This window comes from Nylanderia fulva, unplaced genomic scaffold, assembly GCF_048542155.1.
Source record: "Nylanderia fulva isolate GAGA-0341 unplaced genomic scaffold, ASM4854215v1 Scaffold6, whole genome shotgun sequence".
In the NCBI taxonomy this organism is placed as follows: Eukaryota; Metazoa; Arthropoda; class Insecta; order Hymenoptera; family Formicidae; genus Nylanderia; species Nylanderia fulva.
Window position 1 is genome coordinate 6767534 of NW_028190698.1, and position 18872 is coordinate 6786405.

The window sequence follows — 18872 nt, forward strand, 5'->3', positions numbered from 1 at the left end:
CGTAAATTGTGTGAATTCAAGCGATAAGTGCTTGTTTATAAATTCTTTTAATTTGCCGAATAGAACTGTTAACACATTTGTCATATTTTTTCATTTGACTATTATATATAATAACATTCAACTTACATCTTTCAGTTCGTATCTTGTGCTTATTCCCCTGGTTGATGACTTTGCGATGTTATTAATAGTTAATAATGACGTTCCAAAACTGAAAATAATGAAAGATTTATATTACATGGTGCGTTTCTTAAATGAATTATAATTGAAAAGAAAATAATTGGCTTACTATTCTCTGAGACGCGTCCATTTGTTTCTAAAATAATTAAATGCGATCGGCTGACCGACGGCGTTACTAGCGACCGATCCGAAAACTCGGGCGACATCCTGTTTTCTGATTCCTGAATTTTCCGTGACAGCCCAATCTAAGTATCGATTAAGCAGCCATGTCTCCCTCGTGCAGCCCAGCGATTGTAGAAGTAAATCTTTTTCGGACCCTACATTAGTTGCTCGATATCGCTGCCAAGCAAAATCCCATTCGATCTGTCCACCCATTCGAATAGCCGTACAATAAACTACGCCTTTTAAATTCGGTGAGATTCTAAAACACGAAAATCATGTTTTTAATAGGCATGTTAAATAATTATATTCATTAAAATGTATTATAATTATTCTTTAAAAACAATAAAGTTTTTGAAATAATATAGATTGTATCTCTACATAGAATAAAATCACATAATTCGTTTGCTGCAATCATTTTTGACATCAAAGATAATAATAATATAGCGAATGATACGTTGAAGAGCTCTACTGCATGATTGTCTAGTCTTACCACTGATATTTTTACTTACGGATTGTTGACATCTGGATTAGGAGTATGACGCCAATTATTAAATTGTTGAATAGCGTTTTTTACGCAGTCCTCATGACCAAAATTGCATGCCCAATTTAGAACTTCAATTCGAGTAAAAACTGTCAGCTGAGGATCTCCCACCTTGTCAACAAAACCGACTTGCTTGTACACGTTGTCCAATAATTTCAACACGTACATCTGAAAAATATATTAAAAATTATATTATATATAGATTCATAGTAAATAATGTAAATAAATTTTACATTCCTCGAACATTACATATTTGTTTATGCATCGAGAGTTGCGTATAAATTCATATATTTATCTGCGTAGCTATAATTATATAGCTATGCAATTTTATATCTTGAAAATTTCATGTACTAAAATTTATTTATAACATGGAACTATTTAATTACATATCATGCACAAACAAAAATGTTAATTAACTTATAAAAATAATATATAGCTATAAATAATTTCGTTATATATATATATATATATATATATATATATATATATATACATATCGAAATAAAATATTAAACCAGAAAGAATTCCAAGAATTAAATAGCTATAACAGTTTAAAGCATGAAAATTTTTTGTTGAAATTTTTATTTGATTATTTGAGTATTTACCCTGAATTTATCGTAGCCCTGCATTTTTATTAACATGTCATTAAGATAGTTAATGGCAGTGAAAGCTGCTTTCCAAGGTAAATATTCGGTTTCGTGGGCCAAGTAAGATGTAACATCGAGAGCGGTGCTGTAGTCGAGTTTGCCAGCTCGAGCCAGATTAAGAGCATCATCAATTAACTGGGCTCGGTTAATCGTCGAAATATCTTTGAAATTTTGCTTGTTTAATTGCTTGATTAACATCTGCCAGTTTGCTCTGTCATAATTCACTCTGTAGTAACCTGTTATATAAATATGTTACAATGTGATGTTTATGTTTCCATAATAAGCAAAGAACAGATAATTTGATTTTATTGTTTAAAACATTTCAAGACTATACCTTGTCTTTTAAAAAAAAAAATTAAGAAATTTTTTAATTTTATTTACAATCTCCTTTTTTCAAATTTTTATCTCGAAATTCATGTCATTTCTAGGCAACTAAATTTTTATTTACTAAAATATTAGTATATAATTAATTCAAGATTATTTATCAAGATTATTTATTTTCTTGAAAAATTGAAGACAAATGATAAATGCATCAAAGGATGGCTTTGATTTAAAAAACCTTAAAAATATGATTGTTTTTATCTACCATGATATAATTACCAGTTTCTTGTACGTTGAAAAGTACCCACTGAGACGAGCTTGCACCCAAATCGTTGAGGATAATCGAACGTTCCGCTTTCATCCATGCAATAGGTTGAGTGTTACTAAAGTTTAATTGCTTCTCGCTCGTATAAGTGATGGGTACCCACCATAATGGTTCCGATGGAGAAGTAGTAACTTGTGTAGTGCCATTACGAAGCAGGAAACGTTCCTAAGAGAAACAAATAATGCATTTGTAATACAATTACAAAAAATTACTTAAAATATAAATTGCAAATGATTAATCGAATAATGTTCCGCAATGCTGTATTTATGTACCTTTTAATCTTTCCAAATAAGAAAAAAATATTTGTAATAGTCTCTCTTTCAAATAAAAAATGATTATATAAATCAGACAAGTTAATTTTAATTTTGTACTTATTTTAATTTTGTACTTATTGAGGTATTTTATCTTATTATTATTTAATCTATAAAAACCTGCGTCAGCATTGCACTATTGTTGTAGTTTCGCGCGACAGTGATTACAGGAAAGCCGGTTTGCAGAGTCCAAGTATCCATAATCTCTTTAACAGTTACGCTTGGTTCAAGTACCTTGTCTTTGTGAGCTTGTTGAGTCAAAGCATACCACAAATCATTTTGCTCAGCGCTTTGATAAGCTCTATCGAATATACAATAATACTCTCAGTTGCAAAATTTTATTTATACTTATGGTATTGAAAGAGATAGAAAATATTAATTAATTTTTACTCACTTTCCCTTCAAATAATTAGTTAGTCCCTGCTTAAAGACTTTTGTTGTGAGGAAATGATCCATCATTCTTATTATGGAAGCACCTGGAAAATTTCAGTAGATACATATGACTATACTAGTTTTTCTTATAATTAGATTTATTATAGCATACAAATTTTTAAGTACCTTTTCCGTAAGAAATTCTGTCAAAAATTTCACTAATTTCATCAGGATGGCCGACTTCGATAGATATAGGATGAGAAGATTCCAAAGCATCCAGACTAAATACATTTTGAAGATCGTGAATGACGAATTGTTCCAAGACTTTCCATGATGGTTCTACCTGAGAATGTTTCAGAAACAAAAAATTATATTATTTATATATAATAATAACATAGTAGAATTTTTAAACATGTTTCAAATTATTTAAATTGATAATATAACAGAGCTACATTTTAATTGCAATATGTAATTTAACACTGTTTCAAAACGGTTCTTACCGCATCTATGCCGATATATTCGACGTAACTGGCAAAACCTTCGTTCAACCAAAGATCTGTCCACCAACTTGGTGTCACTAAGTTTCCAAACCACTGATGCGCGAGTTCGTGAGATACCACAGTGGCTACCCGCTGCTTACTAGTACTGGTCGATACGCCTTCTTGGTATAACATTGCTGTCTCTCTAATTGGCGAAATGACAAATTAGTTCTCTTCCATCTTTTACAAATATTTTATTATACATATGTATAATAAAAATTCTTTTAATATTTGAAGCAATCATAAGCAAATATTTTGCTGTTGCTTTACCATAATATCTAGATGTGAAGAAACATTATTCATTTACAATCATAATTTATTTTGTTAATTACTATTTCTTAAGTTAAAAATTTAGATAATTGTTGATATATTTTTTATTATAAAAATGTGTTCCCATGTATACATAAAATGATTTCTACGTCGAATAAAATTATAAAAATATTTATGAGCTTACTTATGTACCATCTTCTCAAGTATAGTAATTTATCTATCAAATCTAAGCATAAATACACTAAATGAAGTGATATTGTTCTAAGTTGCATCTATCTTTTTTAATGATATAGATAATTAAATATTAAATGTAAAAAGAAAAAATATATCAAAATAAAACTATTTCGATAAATTATAAAATATTATAAAACATTTCGATAATTTTCATACAAAATTCTTTTGACAAATAAAATAATATTTTTTATTTCATACATGTAGCAATAATACAAAATAAATAAATTAGAAAAGAGGAACAACGAAGGTATAATATCTGATATCCTTACCTATAAGTTATTAAGCCCCAATTTTCCATAGCACCGGCTGAAAAATCAGGTAACGCAACCATATCCATCTTTGGCAGAGGAAACTTGATCTGGAAATACTCTTCGAAATATTTAAGTATTTTCGGTCCAATATTTAAGCTGTATTGCGATTGACTAATAGCTTCTTGGCGTGCCCAAACTCCAAAGTTACCATCTTCCGATCTCCGTACATCAAAGTCGGAAACTATGAAGGCGACCAAATATGTAGACATCGGTACTGAACGTTCGTAATGATCCCATACATATGTGTGCAAACCGGGCCTGGATGTTAAATAATAAAAATGTTTCTTTCTAAAATTCTCATTTATAGATAAATCATTTTTCTAAATCAATGTTTTTAAGAAAACATTAATTTATTCCACTTTGTGTATGTCTTATTCTGCACATATTATAAATTATTCTGTAAATTATAATTTTATTTTTTATTTAATCAAGCAAATATACAATTTTTTATATAATTTGTAAGTTTTGTCAAAATATATCAGGCATATACATATCTCAAACAAATAAAAGCTATTTCATATTTTATTATCAAATTTTATATTCTGTACACTTTGTGCTAAAAATTAACAATGTAGTGCCGTATATATAAGTATGACATACATAATTATACTCACACTGGCATCGGTGCTCCTTTCCTAGGCATATTCGAAATAGATGTCATATTTCTGGGACGCGCTATGTTGATCTGGAACTTAGCTTTCAAAGCCGGCTCGTCGAAGCATGGGAAAGCACGACGCGCATCCGTCGCTTGGAACTGAGTTGTGGCGATCCATCTATAATGCAAAACAGAGATACCTTTGGCAAACAGCCGACAGCAGCCCTTGTTTGAGCCTCCACATGTAAGCCAAACACACGACCGCAACGCGAGGCATTTTAAAGTATAATCAACTTCCGTTACATATTATCTAACGAAAATATTTCGCAACGATAACGAATATTTCGTGACGACTATGATAACGTTAAAAATTAAGAGATACAGCACAAGTGTTGCGAACTTGAAAAAAATTCAAGTTTTATTAAGTCTCACTCAACGCGCTCACATTCGCTTTTTCTAAAATTTTTATAATGTATTTTCAAACTCAAGAGATAAAATAATTTTGCTATAAAATGTTTACTCGGGATGTAATTTCACATTTAATTAAATGTACAAGGAAATGGCTCTAAATTTATATTGGCTGTAAAAATTCCATCGCGATACCATTTACCTCGTCTGATTGCCGACCATGTACGAGCTTCTGTAGAAACCTTGTAAGTAATCGTTCAGATAGCCAATGAACTTGAGATGCACCACGTATTGTTTGCCCCTGCTCAACGTGTCCGACGTTTTAATCACGTGAAATTGCCTGTCGGTGTCGTTTCTCTGCTCCACGATCCTGATTATCTTAGTCTTGTTGCTGGTAGCCGAGTACTCTCTGATATTTGTAAAGCCCTCATCGATCATCATGTCCACGGCGTGAAGCGTGACATTATTCGTATCCGACGTTACGTTCACCAAAATCTTGACCTAGATAAATCAAAAATGTTTCTATTTTTTTAAAATAACATATTTGTATACTAAAATAAAAGAATCTGAATTCAAATAAATATTTATTTTAATAGTTCCTTTTGCATACATATTTGTGTTTGAAACAAATAAGTATTTATCTGTTTTGAAAAAGAATTTTTTTTATCAAATACACAGCAAATCAATATTATTAGTTTCAAATAAATGATTTATAAAGGAGTGTTGAAATAAATATTTATTTGAATAATTAAATAATTTTTTTCAGTGTAAGATTAATGTGTTTTTCAATTTTCTTCAAATTTTTAAATATTGTATTTTTAATTATTCTTTTAGCTTCTAGTTAACTCATTAATATCATTTCACGATTTCAGAATAACATTCTATGTGATTCTAAGATACCAAAACATTCTTTTTCTTGCTTACAACTTGAAAAAAAATGTCAAGGATAAAAATGATTCAGACGAAAATGAAAAGGAACGAAAAAGAAACTTGACGGAAAGTTAAGATCAAAATGCACGAGGTTTGTGTGCCCATATGTCTATATTTCCTATAGATTCGATATACTATATATAAAAGTGAACGGTTGTCAATTGCTACTACAGGTGCTACTACAAGTGCGTTCCTTTCCTTATGTAACGGTTTACTTACAGAATTAAGAATTAAGTATGTAGAGAAAAACATTACACTCTTTCAATTCTCTACTAGAAAGTTGACGTTTATAATAGTAGTTAAACCGGTTTGTCCATCAATAAATTAAACTCGTGACGAAATCTCACAAAAGGAACAAATATTTTTAAAAGTGCCAAAACAGAATTATTGTTCCTTACGATAATCAATCGATAACATTTACATGTTAAAATAAAATTATATTTTTTTGGTAAAATAATCTGTACAATCAGAAAATATTATAAAAATTATAAGAAATTTGAGCATTTAGTTTGCATTTTTCTTATATTCTCTCGCTATTATTTTATAATATTTTATTATGTAAATAATTTATATTTAATTATATTTTATATAAATAAATATATTTATTTTGATTTTGTTTTAATTATAAAAATGGGTAATGTGCAAATTCCAAGTTGAATCTGATAAAAAAGCACAAATAATGGCATATAGAAAAATATTTCTTATAGCGCGTTCAGATTTCACTTATTACGAAATATATTGTAAATTGAGAAATATTACCTCGCCATGAAAGGTGAAGTTACCCTCCCATATGAAGGGTATCAGCCATAATTCGTACGAATCGGGCACAACTGCCTTTGGTAATCTGACATCTATCTTCTTCTTCACGGGCGTTGGCGAAAAACCCTTCCCGCTCGGCAAAAGCGGACTGCCGACGAAAAGGTCGTCGCATTGCTTGACTTGTTTCTCTTCGAGACAAGGAGCAAAATGATACACCAATAGACCAGTGGCAACCAGACTAATCAGAAAAAATGCTCCCAAGAAGAAGGCACCGCAACGAGAAATTGTACAGCCTCTCTTGCGTCCGAACGTGGTTGTGTGCGCATCCATCATCGCCAAAACCTCGCGGGACTGAGTCATATCATGTGTGAGCCTGAAAAAAATATATGCACACCTTTCAGTTCCTTTCCTTCAATTTATGCTAATTATATATTGTGATTTTTAAACTAATATCTATATTTGCGTCATCTGCTTTATTAGTATATATTATGTCATTGTGTTAATATACTTATTTTTTATCTAAATATATATAAGTATTAAACTGATCTTAAGCGCAAATTATAGAAAAATATTATAAAAAATATCAAAACTATTTTCCTAATCAATATAGTATATTTATTTTATCATAAATTAAATGCTGTACTTTATTTCAGATCTGATATGACTTTACATAATTAACTAACATAATTTACTTAATAGAAACTTTTAATTAATCCATTTATTTTACATTTACACGCTCCTGTAGCAAATTTTATCAGTTCAACAATTTATTTTTTATAATTTTTTCTTTGAAGAATTACGTAATTTAAATAACAGTAAATTTTTTTTCAATAACATTATTTTACCTGCTTGTAGATTTCTTAATCTGTTTTTATGTTTTTATTTTTAGTATTTCTCTCACAATGTAGCTAAAAAACATTACATAATCTTTAATAAATGTCTGATGTAAATATAGATTTTTTATTTTAAACTTTTAATAGAAGACCAAAAATAAAATTATTTTATATACATTTATTGCTATCGTTTACTTAAATGTTTGCTTATTTTTCCGGAATTTTATTTCACTGTTTTATTATCATTTATTAATTTTGATTGTTTTATTAATTAGTATGTATTATTTTATTAGTAATATCAATGTTACTGAAATATACTGAATATAATACTGAAAATAACTCTAAGATAAATAAATCCCCTTCGAAATTTTGCTTTATGTATAAAATTTGTCAAGGTTTCCCTTACTAAAGTCAAAGTCAAGGATTCCGAGGTATTCTGTATATGTGTATGATATCATAACAGCATTATATGAAAGGTCGCGTGTATTTTTGACTATATTATAATAATTTAAAAATAACAGATAATATACGAATCTGTGAAAACAATAATAATAGGAAAATTTAACTGTTTTGAATTATATCTAAATAGACTTATGTACCGGTATGCCTATTATCATTTTTATTAACAAATAAACAAAAAGAAAGAGAGAGAGAGAGAGAAAGAGAGAGAGAGAGAAAGAGGAAGAAAAAAGCAAAAACATTCTCATATAGATATTTAACACATAAAATATTCTCATATAGATATTTAACACATAAAATAGCATGCGGAACAGCATATTTAATATTACGTACAATGAAACAGCATATGAAACTCGGTCAAAATAATTTGCAAAGATAACGCAAAGATAACGTATAATGTCGTTACAATATACCTGTGTGTCAATGTTGCTTCAAAAGAATTCTACACGTACTTATTTCTATGTTAACTATTTTTTTTGTTTGTTTCTTTTAAATTTTAATAAATGACATTATATATAAAGCTATGTATAAAAGCTATGTAAAGAAATTCATAAAATGTCAACATAATTTAAACTTTTATTTATTTTCTTTTGCATATATATATATATATATATATATATATATATATTTAATATTGATATATAATACGCGCACGCAGTATGTGTACACTTAAAAAAATTATTAAATTAATAAATATTTATTTCAATACTGCCGAATAAATTATTTATTTGAAACAAATAAATATTTATCTGTTTTGAAAAGGATTTTCTTATATCAAATAAATATTTTTCACATCAAATCAATATTATTAGTTTCAAATAAATGATTTATTAAAAAGTATTGAAATAAATATTTATTCGAATTTAATAATTTTTTTGTATAAAATTAATTCTCTAGTAGATCAAGACAGTAAGTGTAGATCTGTTTCACTTTATAAAACCGAAGAAAAATATTAATATACTTATATTAAAATTAATCGAAGTAGATGTGCATAAAGAAAACAGAAAATGAATAATTGAGACAATTTAACACTTTGACTTACAAATATATCAAATTTTAAAATTGTAAAAAAGTATTTGAATTCACAATAAAAACGTGTCAAAACAAGAGCAATATAATTTTCGCAAGATCATTGTACATCATACAAATCTTTTTTATCTCGCGTAAATCGTGTGGAGGCAACCAATCATTGAAAGTAATTTCACGTTCCAAACGCTTCGAGTGAGCGTGTCAAGGAAACGCGAGTGGCGTGCCTGAATTGATGTAAGGTTCTTGCACCAACGTGAAATAGTCTTACACACACACACAATCTTCGCATACTAACCGAGACAATGGTGCAGCTTGAATAAAAGATGACTGTTGTGCGAAATGGTGTCGCGTAAATAAAATAAAATTGACAAAACTTCCTTATAAAAATATATCCTAACATGTATGCATATATTCTTGAATTAAATTATATAAAGTAAAGTATAGAACAGAATATATATGCATATCATTTCACACAGATACTCATCGTATCCATTTGCCACAATTATGTAAGTATAAAACGAAATGTTCTCACGCGCGCCTAATTTGTTCATTTGAATTTAAATGAAACGCTACGTCAAATTTAGCGAACACTTTATATCGTGAATCGTCAAGATAAACAGTTGTCCACATGTTTCCCACCTGTCGACGGTTTACTTTTCACTAGTAAACTATTTGCCAGTGTAAATTACTTGCGCTTCCTCGTTGAAAACAACCGCGAAATAATTAGTCGTGCATGTTTTACGTCGCAAAAAAATGTAAGATGATTTTAAATAGCCTGTATTAGTATTGTATATAGTGTTCTTTGATGTATTGCCGGTGCATTAATGGACACATCACGTACACACTTCATATCGTTGATGAAGATTTATATCGATGTTGAAGATTGTCGTTGAAGAGTTATACCGCTAAAATCGCTACGAAAGTTAATTGCAAATTTCCTGGAATCTCGGGCCCATTATTGTCGTAAATTACAAGAAACTCTTGCATTAAAAAAAGTCTCCGTTTTTTCATTTCTTGACACTATATACATATCCTCATATTCTCCATCCTACTAGTCTATTATTCAAGATTACTCAAGTCATTTCGCAAGGAGGCACTACGTTCATATATTTATATTCGAAAAATATTTTTAAACATTTATTTAAATTATATCATAATATTGTAGAATTTACTTTCTTATCAAATGGAATTATACTTTAATAAGCTTCTATTAATTTGAATAAATCAATATATTGATGTACAGTAAATTAACACATGCACTAATTAAGATCTCTTGCATTATCCGTTTAAAAGATTTAAACAACCTACCTTAACTTAATCGCATATTCAAACATTTCAATTCTACTATAAAATTTATTAATTCCGTGGAACTGCTGTTATAAAACAGATAATATACCACATATAAGTGTTACCCTTATTTCACATATTTATATTTACATTTGTGCCACAGTAATAATATTACAAATTCATACGTAAGATTCCAAGAAGAATATCGAAAGACTCCTTCACACATATATAATAATTATTATATTATAATTTATTATATTATAATTATTATATTATAATATAATTTATTATATTATAATTATTATATTATATCATAATAATTATTATATTAATCTAAATTATTTTTGCGAAAGCAAATCTCAAATTTTTCAAATCAACAAAGTCAACTAATGCATCTTAAATTTCGCCTAAATCCGAACTCACACAATAAGTAGGTATCTCTCGTATCCGTAACTGCTTGGACTTTTCTTTATTCCACGACACGTACCGTCGAATTCCAGTCGGAGAACAAGATCACCATCGACAGAGACAGCGAGAGAACACTCCAGTCCGCTCGATGGTTCGCGCGCAACTGCCAAGAAATATTGAAGCGACGATACAGCTTCGTCTCTTCCTTCTCCTGGTCAATCGGGTTTCCTGGTCGCCGCCCCACGATCGGGGCTTCCACCTTTCATATGTGTAAGTAATACCTTTCCATTCTACCGAATGGATCACCTGCGTGCCATCTTCCGTATCATCATGCGGACACATTTTCGGTTTTCACATCGTCGAGAAACAATCGTCATTAACAATCGATATGTATAGCGATATGTAACTTCTTTCGGATCCACCGCTCCAAATTAAAGAAGTGGTTCTTCGAATCTAAGGTGACCTGAATTTGTGTTGCCTCTTCCTCTGTAGATTTTCTAATCAAATTCCAAATCAAGCTTTTTCTTAACACCTATTTCTTTGGACACTATTCTATTTATATTCATATCTTTTTTATGCAATGTGGAAAAGCGAAATTTCAAATTAAGATTCTAGTGCAATGGAAGAAGAAAATGTAGAAAATTTAAGAAACTCAGCTATTTTGCGCGTAAACATTAGATCCAGACTTTTTGTTAATTCTTGGGATAAAAGATCTTTCTGCATAATCGTGCAGACGTAATCAACTTTTTTACTTGCTAAAGATGAAATTTTTTCACTTTGCAAGAATATGAATTTCGCATTTATTATTATTAAAACAATTTATACAAAAGAACCAGATTTATAAATTTTAATAAAAAATAATATTTAGAAATAATGCTTTTAATGTTCATATAATTTTCTCGTATTTTAACAAGAGGTACTCGTAAACAGATTACAATTGTATATGCTTGTAAATGGTTATGTATATTGTTGTATGCTCATGTTCCCAAACTGTTACATCATTATTTTAACTATTATAAATTGATTTTTCGTTATAAAGTTTCAATAATCTGGACAATCATCAAATAAGAGCTCATTGAAGTGTTGAGTGACAACGTGCAGCGTTCGCAATGATTAATCAATCAATTATCGAGAAAAGAAGAACAATGACGTAAGCACTATATTGCTTTCCTTGAAAAAGTAATTTTGTTTTATATAGCAATTTCACAAAGTATCCATTGTCCATTCATAATGCTACAATGTGTTTCACACTACGTTAACACAATAATTATATATACGTAACTATCCGTATATATATGTAAAATTGTTGTGCGCGTGTCATATAATAAATAGTATAGAACCTTGACATGTTTGAGAAAATAAAAACAATTTTGTTTGTGCAAACATTACATTACACTTACATCTAGCAAATCTTTCTTTTATGGACACAAGAAAATAATAAGCACATAAACTTAAGAAAATTATAGTTATGTGTAATTCACGCGTGTAATTGACAATGTATTCTTTCAACTTTAAAGAATTTTTATTACATGCAAATACAAAAACTTTTTTTGTACATACGTCACAAAACTTTTTTACAAATCCTATGATCAGAGAATTTGTTGAATTGAAAAAAAATATAAAATAATTAATTAAACAAAATTGCGAGAATAAGAAAACGAGAAGAAAATCCGCGAAAATTGAAAAGCAACGATATTAGCATAAAAACTGCAAAAATCAACATCACAAAACGATTAAAAACTATGAAAAACATACTATAAAATCACTAAAATATAAATTCAGAGAAAGATGATTTAAATCAAGTTATTATATATTTTCGAGTAATTTATTTAAATCCTGTCTTTAATCACACACACAAAGAAAGCATTAAAAATAAGAAGAATTTTAGCAAAAATACTTTCTAATCTTTTATAAAACACATTGTAATTAGGAAACTCATTTCAGCATTTTTCATTACCAATGAGCACATAATTATTACGCATCAATAATAAAGAAAAAAAGATTAATTTAAGCTGCACATATTAACAATTCTAATGATATTTCGAAATAATTTGCAATGCTTTATTTCTCTCATAAGAATCGTATAAGTTCTATGAACATCTGTAAAAAATTAAAAAAAACTAGTATATTTATGAAAATAAATACGTAAGATAATCGAGGTCGCGTAATTATCTCATTATAATGATAGGAACTACTTCCTATCATGCAAATTATTTTGTCGTCAAGCAACTAGAACCAGGTCTTGTTTAAGCCACGTCGCCGAGAAGCAGAAACGTGCTCTTTAATCTGTCAATCGAAAATCGATAAGTTAAGATCGCGCGGATCGGTTCGATAAGTACCTAATAATCGTATAAATTACCAGAGGGAGACAGATAATTGATTTAAGCGAACGAGCGCCCCTAATTGATTGAAGTCATCCGCCAGAGACGGCTCCTAGCGTCACACGCGATTTGTCACACACGAGACCCGCATTATTGAATCTCGCCCGTACCATTACGCACTGACGATATATGTATGTCTATATATATAAGTGCGAAAGTGAATTAATTCAGAATTCCATTTTCACAATCACACCATATATGTCTCGAAGGTTACGAACTTAGCCAAGAAGCATTCATTCGCGTCAACACATTATAGTAAATATAAACTCCATCTTTATATCACATTTGTTTCATATTTGTATTATTTATGATTTTTATTAAGATTTTTTAATATATAATTTCTTAAATTTATTTCTTTCATTAAAATAAGATTTTCATCAGATTATTGTACATTACAGGTTGTGTTCCAAAACGTCCTCTTTGAGGAAAATTTTAAATTCCACCTTCAAATCATATTTTTTTTCATATTTTATTTTTTTTAAGACTTTTTAATAAAATTTTTAAAATTTTCTTTTTTTATTAAAATAAGATTTTTATCAGATTATTTCACATTATAGTAAATATAAACTCCACTTCTTCACATCATATTTTTTTATTAAGATTTTTTAATATAATTTTTTTAATTTATGTCTTCTATTAAAATAAGATTTTTATCGCGGATTATTTATCCTCAATTTTATAGCCTTGTCTTCATTTAATCGAATGATGAAAAAGTCCCGATATTTCGCTGGATTTAACCATCTCTCGGTGTAATAAGTTTTCATCTAACGATGAATTGTTGCAGAAAATATAGCAAATATCTTTAAATCGCGGGATAAAAGAACGTACACGAATCGCCTCGTATTGGCCAGCGCACAATATCATTTTTCATTCATGTCGTTTTGGCAACGTTCCTTATCGTGCGGCGATGCTGCATAGGTCGGTGGAGAGCGAGCTTCGCTATTCCATTAGCGGCAAAGACTCTTATCGGCCTGATGTATTTCGCTGATCGAAATTCCCGAGAGGATGGCACATCAAATTTCTTACCCCCGGGCGAAGCTCTCGAGATCCGAATATGGGCGAATCGAAAATCCCGGATGGAGCGTCATGCCAGGGAGAAAAGGGATAATCTTACAACGTGAACAGGACGAAAAGACACGGTCCATCTACGTCGTACAGCTTGGATTACGTCTCATTGTGGTGTGCCGTTACGGAACGAGACACCAATCTATCCACCATTGTAATCGAGTGTACCCCCGTACCTATATCGCAACGTGAACGAAATCTCTTCTTCAACGAACCCGAAAATTTCTTAGGCTTCTCTTCCGCCCGGATGCGCTTCCTTCGCGGTAATACAGGATGTTCGGTGAAAGGAGCGCATGACGATATTTATTCCTTGTTCCTTAATAATAAAATTAATTATCCCTGAATTGCAATCGATTGAGAAAAACTTTACACAAATTATTAAAAATGTAGATAACAAAATTCTTCAGCTAATCTTACGAAAAAAATGTATTAAATATTACAAAATTCGAATTTGATGAACACGTAATTATCCATGGTATTTAATACATACAGAAACTATAACAAATAATACACGAACAAATTATTTCCACATTAAAAAAAAATTATTAAATTAATAAATATTTATTTGTTCTGAAAATAATTTTCTTATATCAAATAAATATTTTTCACATCAAATCAATATTATTAGTCAATATTATCAGTTATCAAATAAATAATTTATTAGATAACTGGTAATATTTAATATTTATTCGAATTCGATAATTTTGTTTTCAGTTCAACAAAGAATATCATGTTGACAAAAAGCATATATTATTTTCTGTTTATTTTTTATGTGTATTTACATATTAGAACGTTGAAAACACGGTGTACAAACACAGTAATTACATTTACCCGTCTTAACGTCGTGAACTGCTAATTGCGATTTAATATCAATGACCCTGAAAACGAGACAGGAAGCACGTTCACCTTTACATCTGCTGAAGTGTAAACAGTGTCACTGTAAACGTGCTCGACGCTTCGATATTCCACGACAAAGTCATAAAACTGACAAGGAAGGTCAGTTATTTGTCACAGTGATAGGCACTTTATTGAATAATAACCGCTAAATCGTATAAACGAACGCGTGTCGGATTAGCGATTCAAGGAGGCACAACGAGATGTTTTCTTCTGCCCAATTTGCCGTGTGTGTTCAATAGTGTTCCTATCCAATATTCTACTACAATGTTCGCTAATATATTCTGTCCTTTACTCGATTCGTTGCATGTGAGACTGTGAGAAAACACTTCACGCCAAAAGCACGTCATTACCTACTTACAGTGTTTGCTGTTATTTAAAGAAAATTATATTAGATGATCATCTAGATGAAGTTTTGACGTCATCTTATCTTTATATAGATAATAAAAATATGTATTTCTAAATTATCTACAATAATTTTTAAATAATTTTGGTTTAGAATCATAGCATAAAATACTTAAATAGTAGAACTTAAGCAGTAAGCGATAAAAATTTATAAATAAAAATATGAATACATATATTTTCGTATATCTTTTATAATTTACATTTTTTTTAAATAACTGTGCTTATATAAGCAGTCTTAAAAATTATTATCTAGAAAATAATCGAGATGAATTGCCATACAATTTTATCTTTTATCTATAGTTACATTTAAAACAAAATCATCTTCATCTTATCTAACAATAAGATGAATTTACATATTTTTATTTCATCTTTATCTAGCTAATTTTTAAATTATCTAAACACAACACTGCCTCTACTTAACGCTTGAAATGCGCCAAATTGATTATCGTTAATAAAGTTGTTAATAATCGAATAATTTCAGTCTATATATAGGTACGTATTCACGATGTCGCTAGTCGCTCGCTCACATTTAATTATACTTTATATATTATATTTTTATTAGTATTTAATCAAAATAAGTATATAAGAAATCTGTATATATATGTTTGAATTTAGTTATTTATCGTACTTAAATCTTTCAATTCCATGTTTACGCACTTATTTTCACAATTTATTGTGTGACAGCGATGTCGCTAAAAATTAGGTTTAATTCAACTTTTTAACAACAAAATAGCGAAAAAATCAATCACGTGACCACCCCATTGTTGCGACAAGCGACACCATGAAATTGTACCTTATTACACCGCGTCATACGAGATCTCTCGTGACTTCGTTAATTAAACGCGTCATCATTACTCCATCACCCGATCTTGCCGAGATTAATAAATTAATAAATTCGCGTTTCGCACAGAAATTCTCGCGAAGAACGGGATTCGGCTTATCGGCCAACGAATGGGATATTTACCTTGCAACGTAATATGCGCATATTTGTCCATTGACTAGTGCATACCCGGTGCATTCACCCTATATCTATACCGCTATTATCCACTTGGATCTCACCCGCCAACCCCCGCGGATCTACTTCCGCCCGTCGCGTATACTCGTAAAATAAATCGTATAATCGGATAACGAGAGCTGCCTCCTCGCAGCTCGAACGAATAACTCGCGATAACTCGATCTCGGCGCGAATCGTCTTGCCCCGCCCGGCCGAACATATTGACTCTACCTGTTATCAATATCTTGCTAGAACCGCTGCAAAGCAATATAATCTCCATATAAGCGAAGCGAGCTCGTATCGAGCAACAATGCTATGAAAAATTTGGCTTTAATCGAAAAAGTTAATGGAACTTATACGATCCAACTCGATTTTATCTTGTATTTCTTCGTACTTAAATTTCATCAGATTAATAGATACGTTAAACAATTTTTTTTAATTAAATTGTAATTATCTGTACAGTTAAATGACCAATATTACTCTTCTATTTCAAATCGGATTTAATAAAATTATATAAATACTGAAATTATATATATATAAATTGTTGTTTTATTTGTTATGGATCCACTTCTAAAGCTTGATTTTTGAAAAAAAATTGCTACTTTAAAACTGGAAAATTATTCTATGTTTTATTAATTTTATTAATGAAAAGTTGATTCTAAATTGATCAAATCGACCGCAGAAAAGAAATAAATCTATGATATTCTACATAATATTTACTTATATAAATTTATTAAAAAATCATTTGGTCCGGTTGCAGCTAGCTGGGACCGACAATATTTTCGCCTTCTTAATCTCTAAGAATCTCTAAGAATCATTTCATCAACATTTTCGACGTCGTCGATGACGCCTGGCGTTATCATTACCGCACAGAATGAGCGTCCAAAGAGAGAATAAGCACTTTGACCCGTTATCAGTACTCGGCGATTACGTCGGTCATTGACACAAGAATCCGTTACTTGTGTAGCCGCGAACTGGATACTCTGGATAATATCGCCGCTCTTATACGGTGATCCACGTAATTCGAAAATTGACGTGAAAAACGTAATAAGCTACAGGAATAATGTGCGCAAAAAATACCTAGGTATAGCAAAAATAATTTTGACTTCAAGTTACAAATCAAAATAATTATTTTGATTAATAAAATGATAATGAAAAATCTCATAAAAAGCATCTTATATAAAATAATCATCGCCTCGACGTAATATTTTTTCGTTTAATGTCAGATAAGTATCACAAAATGCAATTTTCCCGAATCTATCTAGAAATTCCAGCTCGATCATTTTTTTTTATATACACGTATATTGCGTATAACGCGGTCACGTATATCTGCAGCCAGCATAAGTTTTTCTATTATCGTCTCGACGAGTACGCGCCACGCGCGCCAGAGAGTGCCTCAACGTGCCAGATTCTGTTCGCCAGCAGGCCGATCCCGCGTTTACCGTCTGACCCGCATTCCGCCGAGCAGCCTGAAATTTCGCTCTACGTTCGTATGTCCCCCGTCTCTTCTTCCGCATTATACCTCCTAGTAAGCACAGCAGGTTCAAGCGCCTCTCCGATCGACGGAATTCTTGTGTTCACGTCGCGCGTTCGACGCCGCGAAAATATTATTCTGCAGGCTGGAGAACGCCTGAGGCATATGCAAATTTTGCAAATTTTGACAAATAAAAAATGCAATTTTTTTATACTAATCCAGACTAATGGTTCTAAAAGGATTCGCGAAATTATCTCGTGATGCGCTGCATCAAATTGCTGCATACCTATACTACTTAAAATTTATTACGATAAAAATTAGCTTATTTATATTTTCATTCGCAGTGTTAATCTGCATACTTGTATATCCCGAATTTTTCATTCTGATTACACCGGTAATTAATGTACAATTAATTTTCAGTACTTTTGATATCGACATAAAGACGTGTAAACAATTCAAAAATTAATATAAACGAGAAAAATTTTTAAAACGTAAGTAAAGATTGAAATGCAATAGAATGTTTACAATGCTACGCATTTTTTATAGATACATCTTGAAATATACCCTCCCTTATTTTCGTAATTATACAATGGTACTTTATTTCGAATGCATTTCATGGCGCCAGAAAGTGAATACCCAACAAGTCACCTTCAGCGTAACTATATGACGCCGTCTAATAAAGCCTTATCAAAATAAAGCACTCCAATATGTATCTCGTTAATTTATGCTATGTTGATAGCA

General features: G+C 30.3%; 1 protein-coding gene across 3 annotated transcripts in view; it reads right to left on the reverse strand.

Moving 5' to 3' along the window:
* The window catches only part of superdeath (Suppressor of ER stress-induced death), a 30467-nt gene that overhangs the window by 1501 nt on the left and 10094 nt on the right, over window positions 1-18872 (reverse strand). The window contains exons 1-14 of one of the 3 annotated variants that reach the window (XM_029306583.2): window positions 10934-11108; window positions 6903-7275; window positions 5416-5714; window positions 4825-4983; window positions 4169-4468; window positions 3357-3540; window positions 3043-3199; window positions 2879-2960; window positions 2605-2785; window positions 2128-2338; window positions 1486-1763; window positions 849-1048; window positions 287-598; window positions 127-208 (exon numbers count right to left, since the gene is read on the reverse strand). In XM_029306583.2, coding sequence (XP_029162416.2) covers window positions 127-208; window positions 287-598; window positions 849-1048; window positions 1486-1763; window positions 2128-2338; window positions 2605-2785; window positions 2879-2960; window positions 3043-3199; window positions 3357-3540; window positions 4169-4468; window positions 4825-4983; window positions 5416-5714; window positions 6903-7262 — 2805 coding nt within the window. In that variant the 5' untranslated portion in view covers window positions 7263-7275; window positions 10934-11108. Of the gene's footprint in view, window positions 1-126; window positions 209-286; window positions 599-848; window positions 1049-1485; window positions 1764-2127; window positions 2339-2604; window positions 2786-2878; window positions 2961-3042; window positions 3200-3356; window positions 3541-4168; window positions 4469-4824; window positions 4984-5415; window positions 5715-6902; window positions 7276-10933; window positions 11109-18872 lie in introns of those variants that run through there. The other 2 variants (XM_085487816.1, XM_085487817.1) reach the window with 2 other exon arrangements.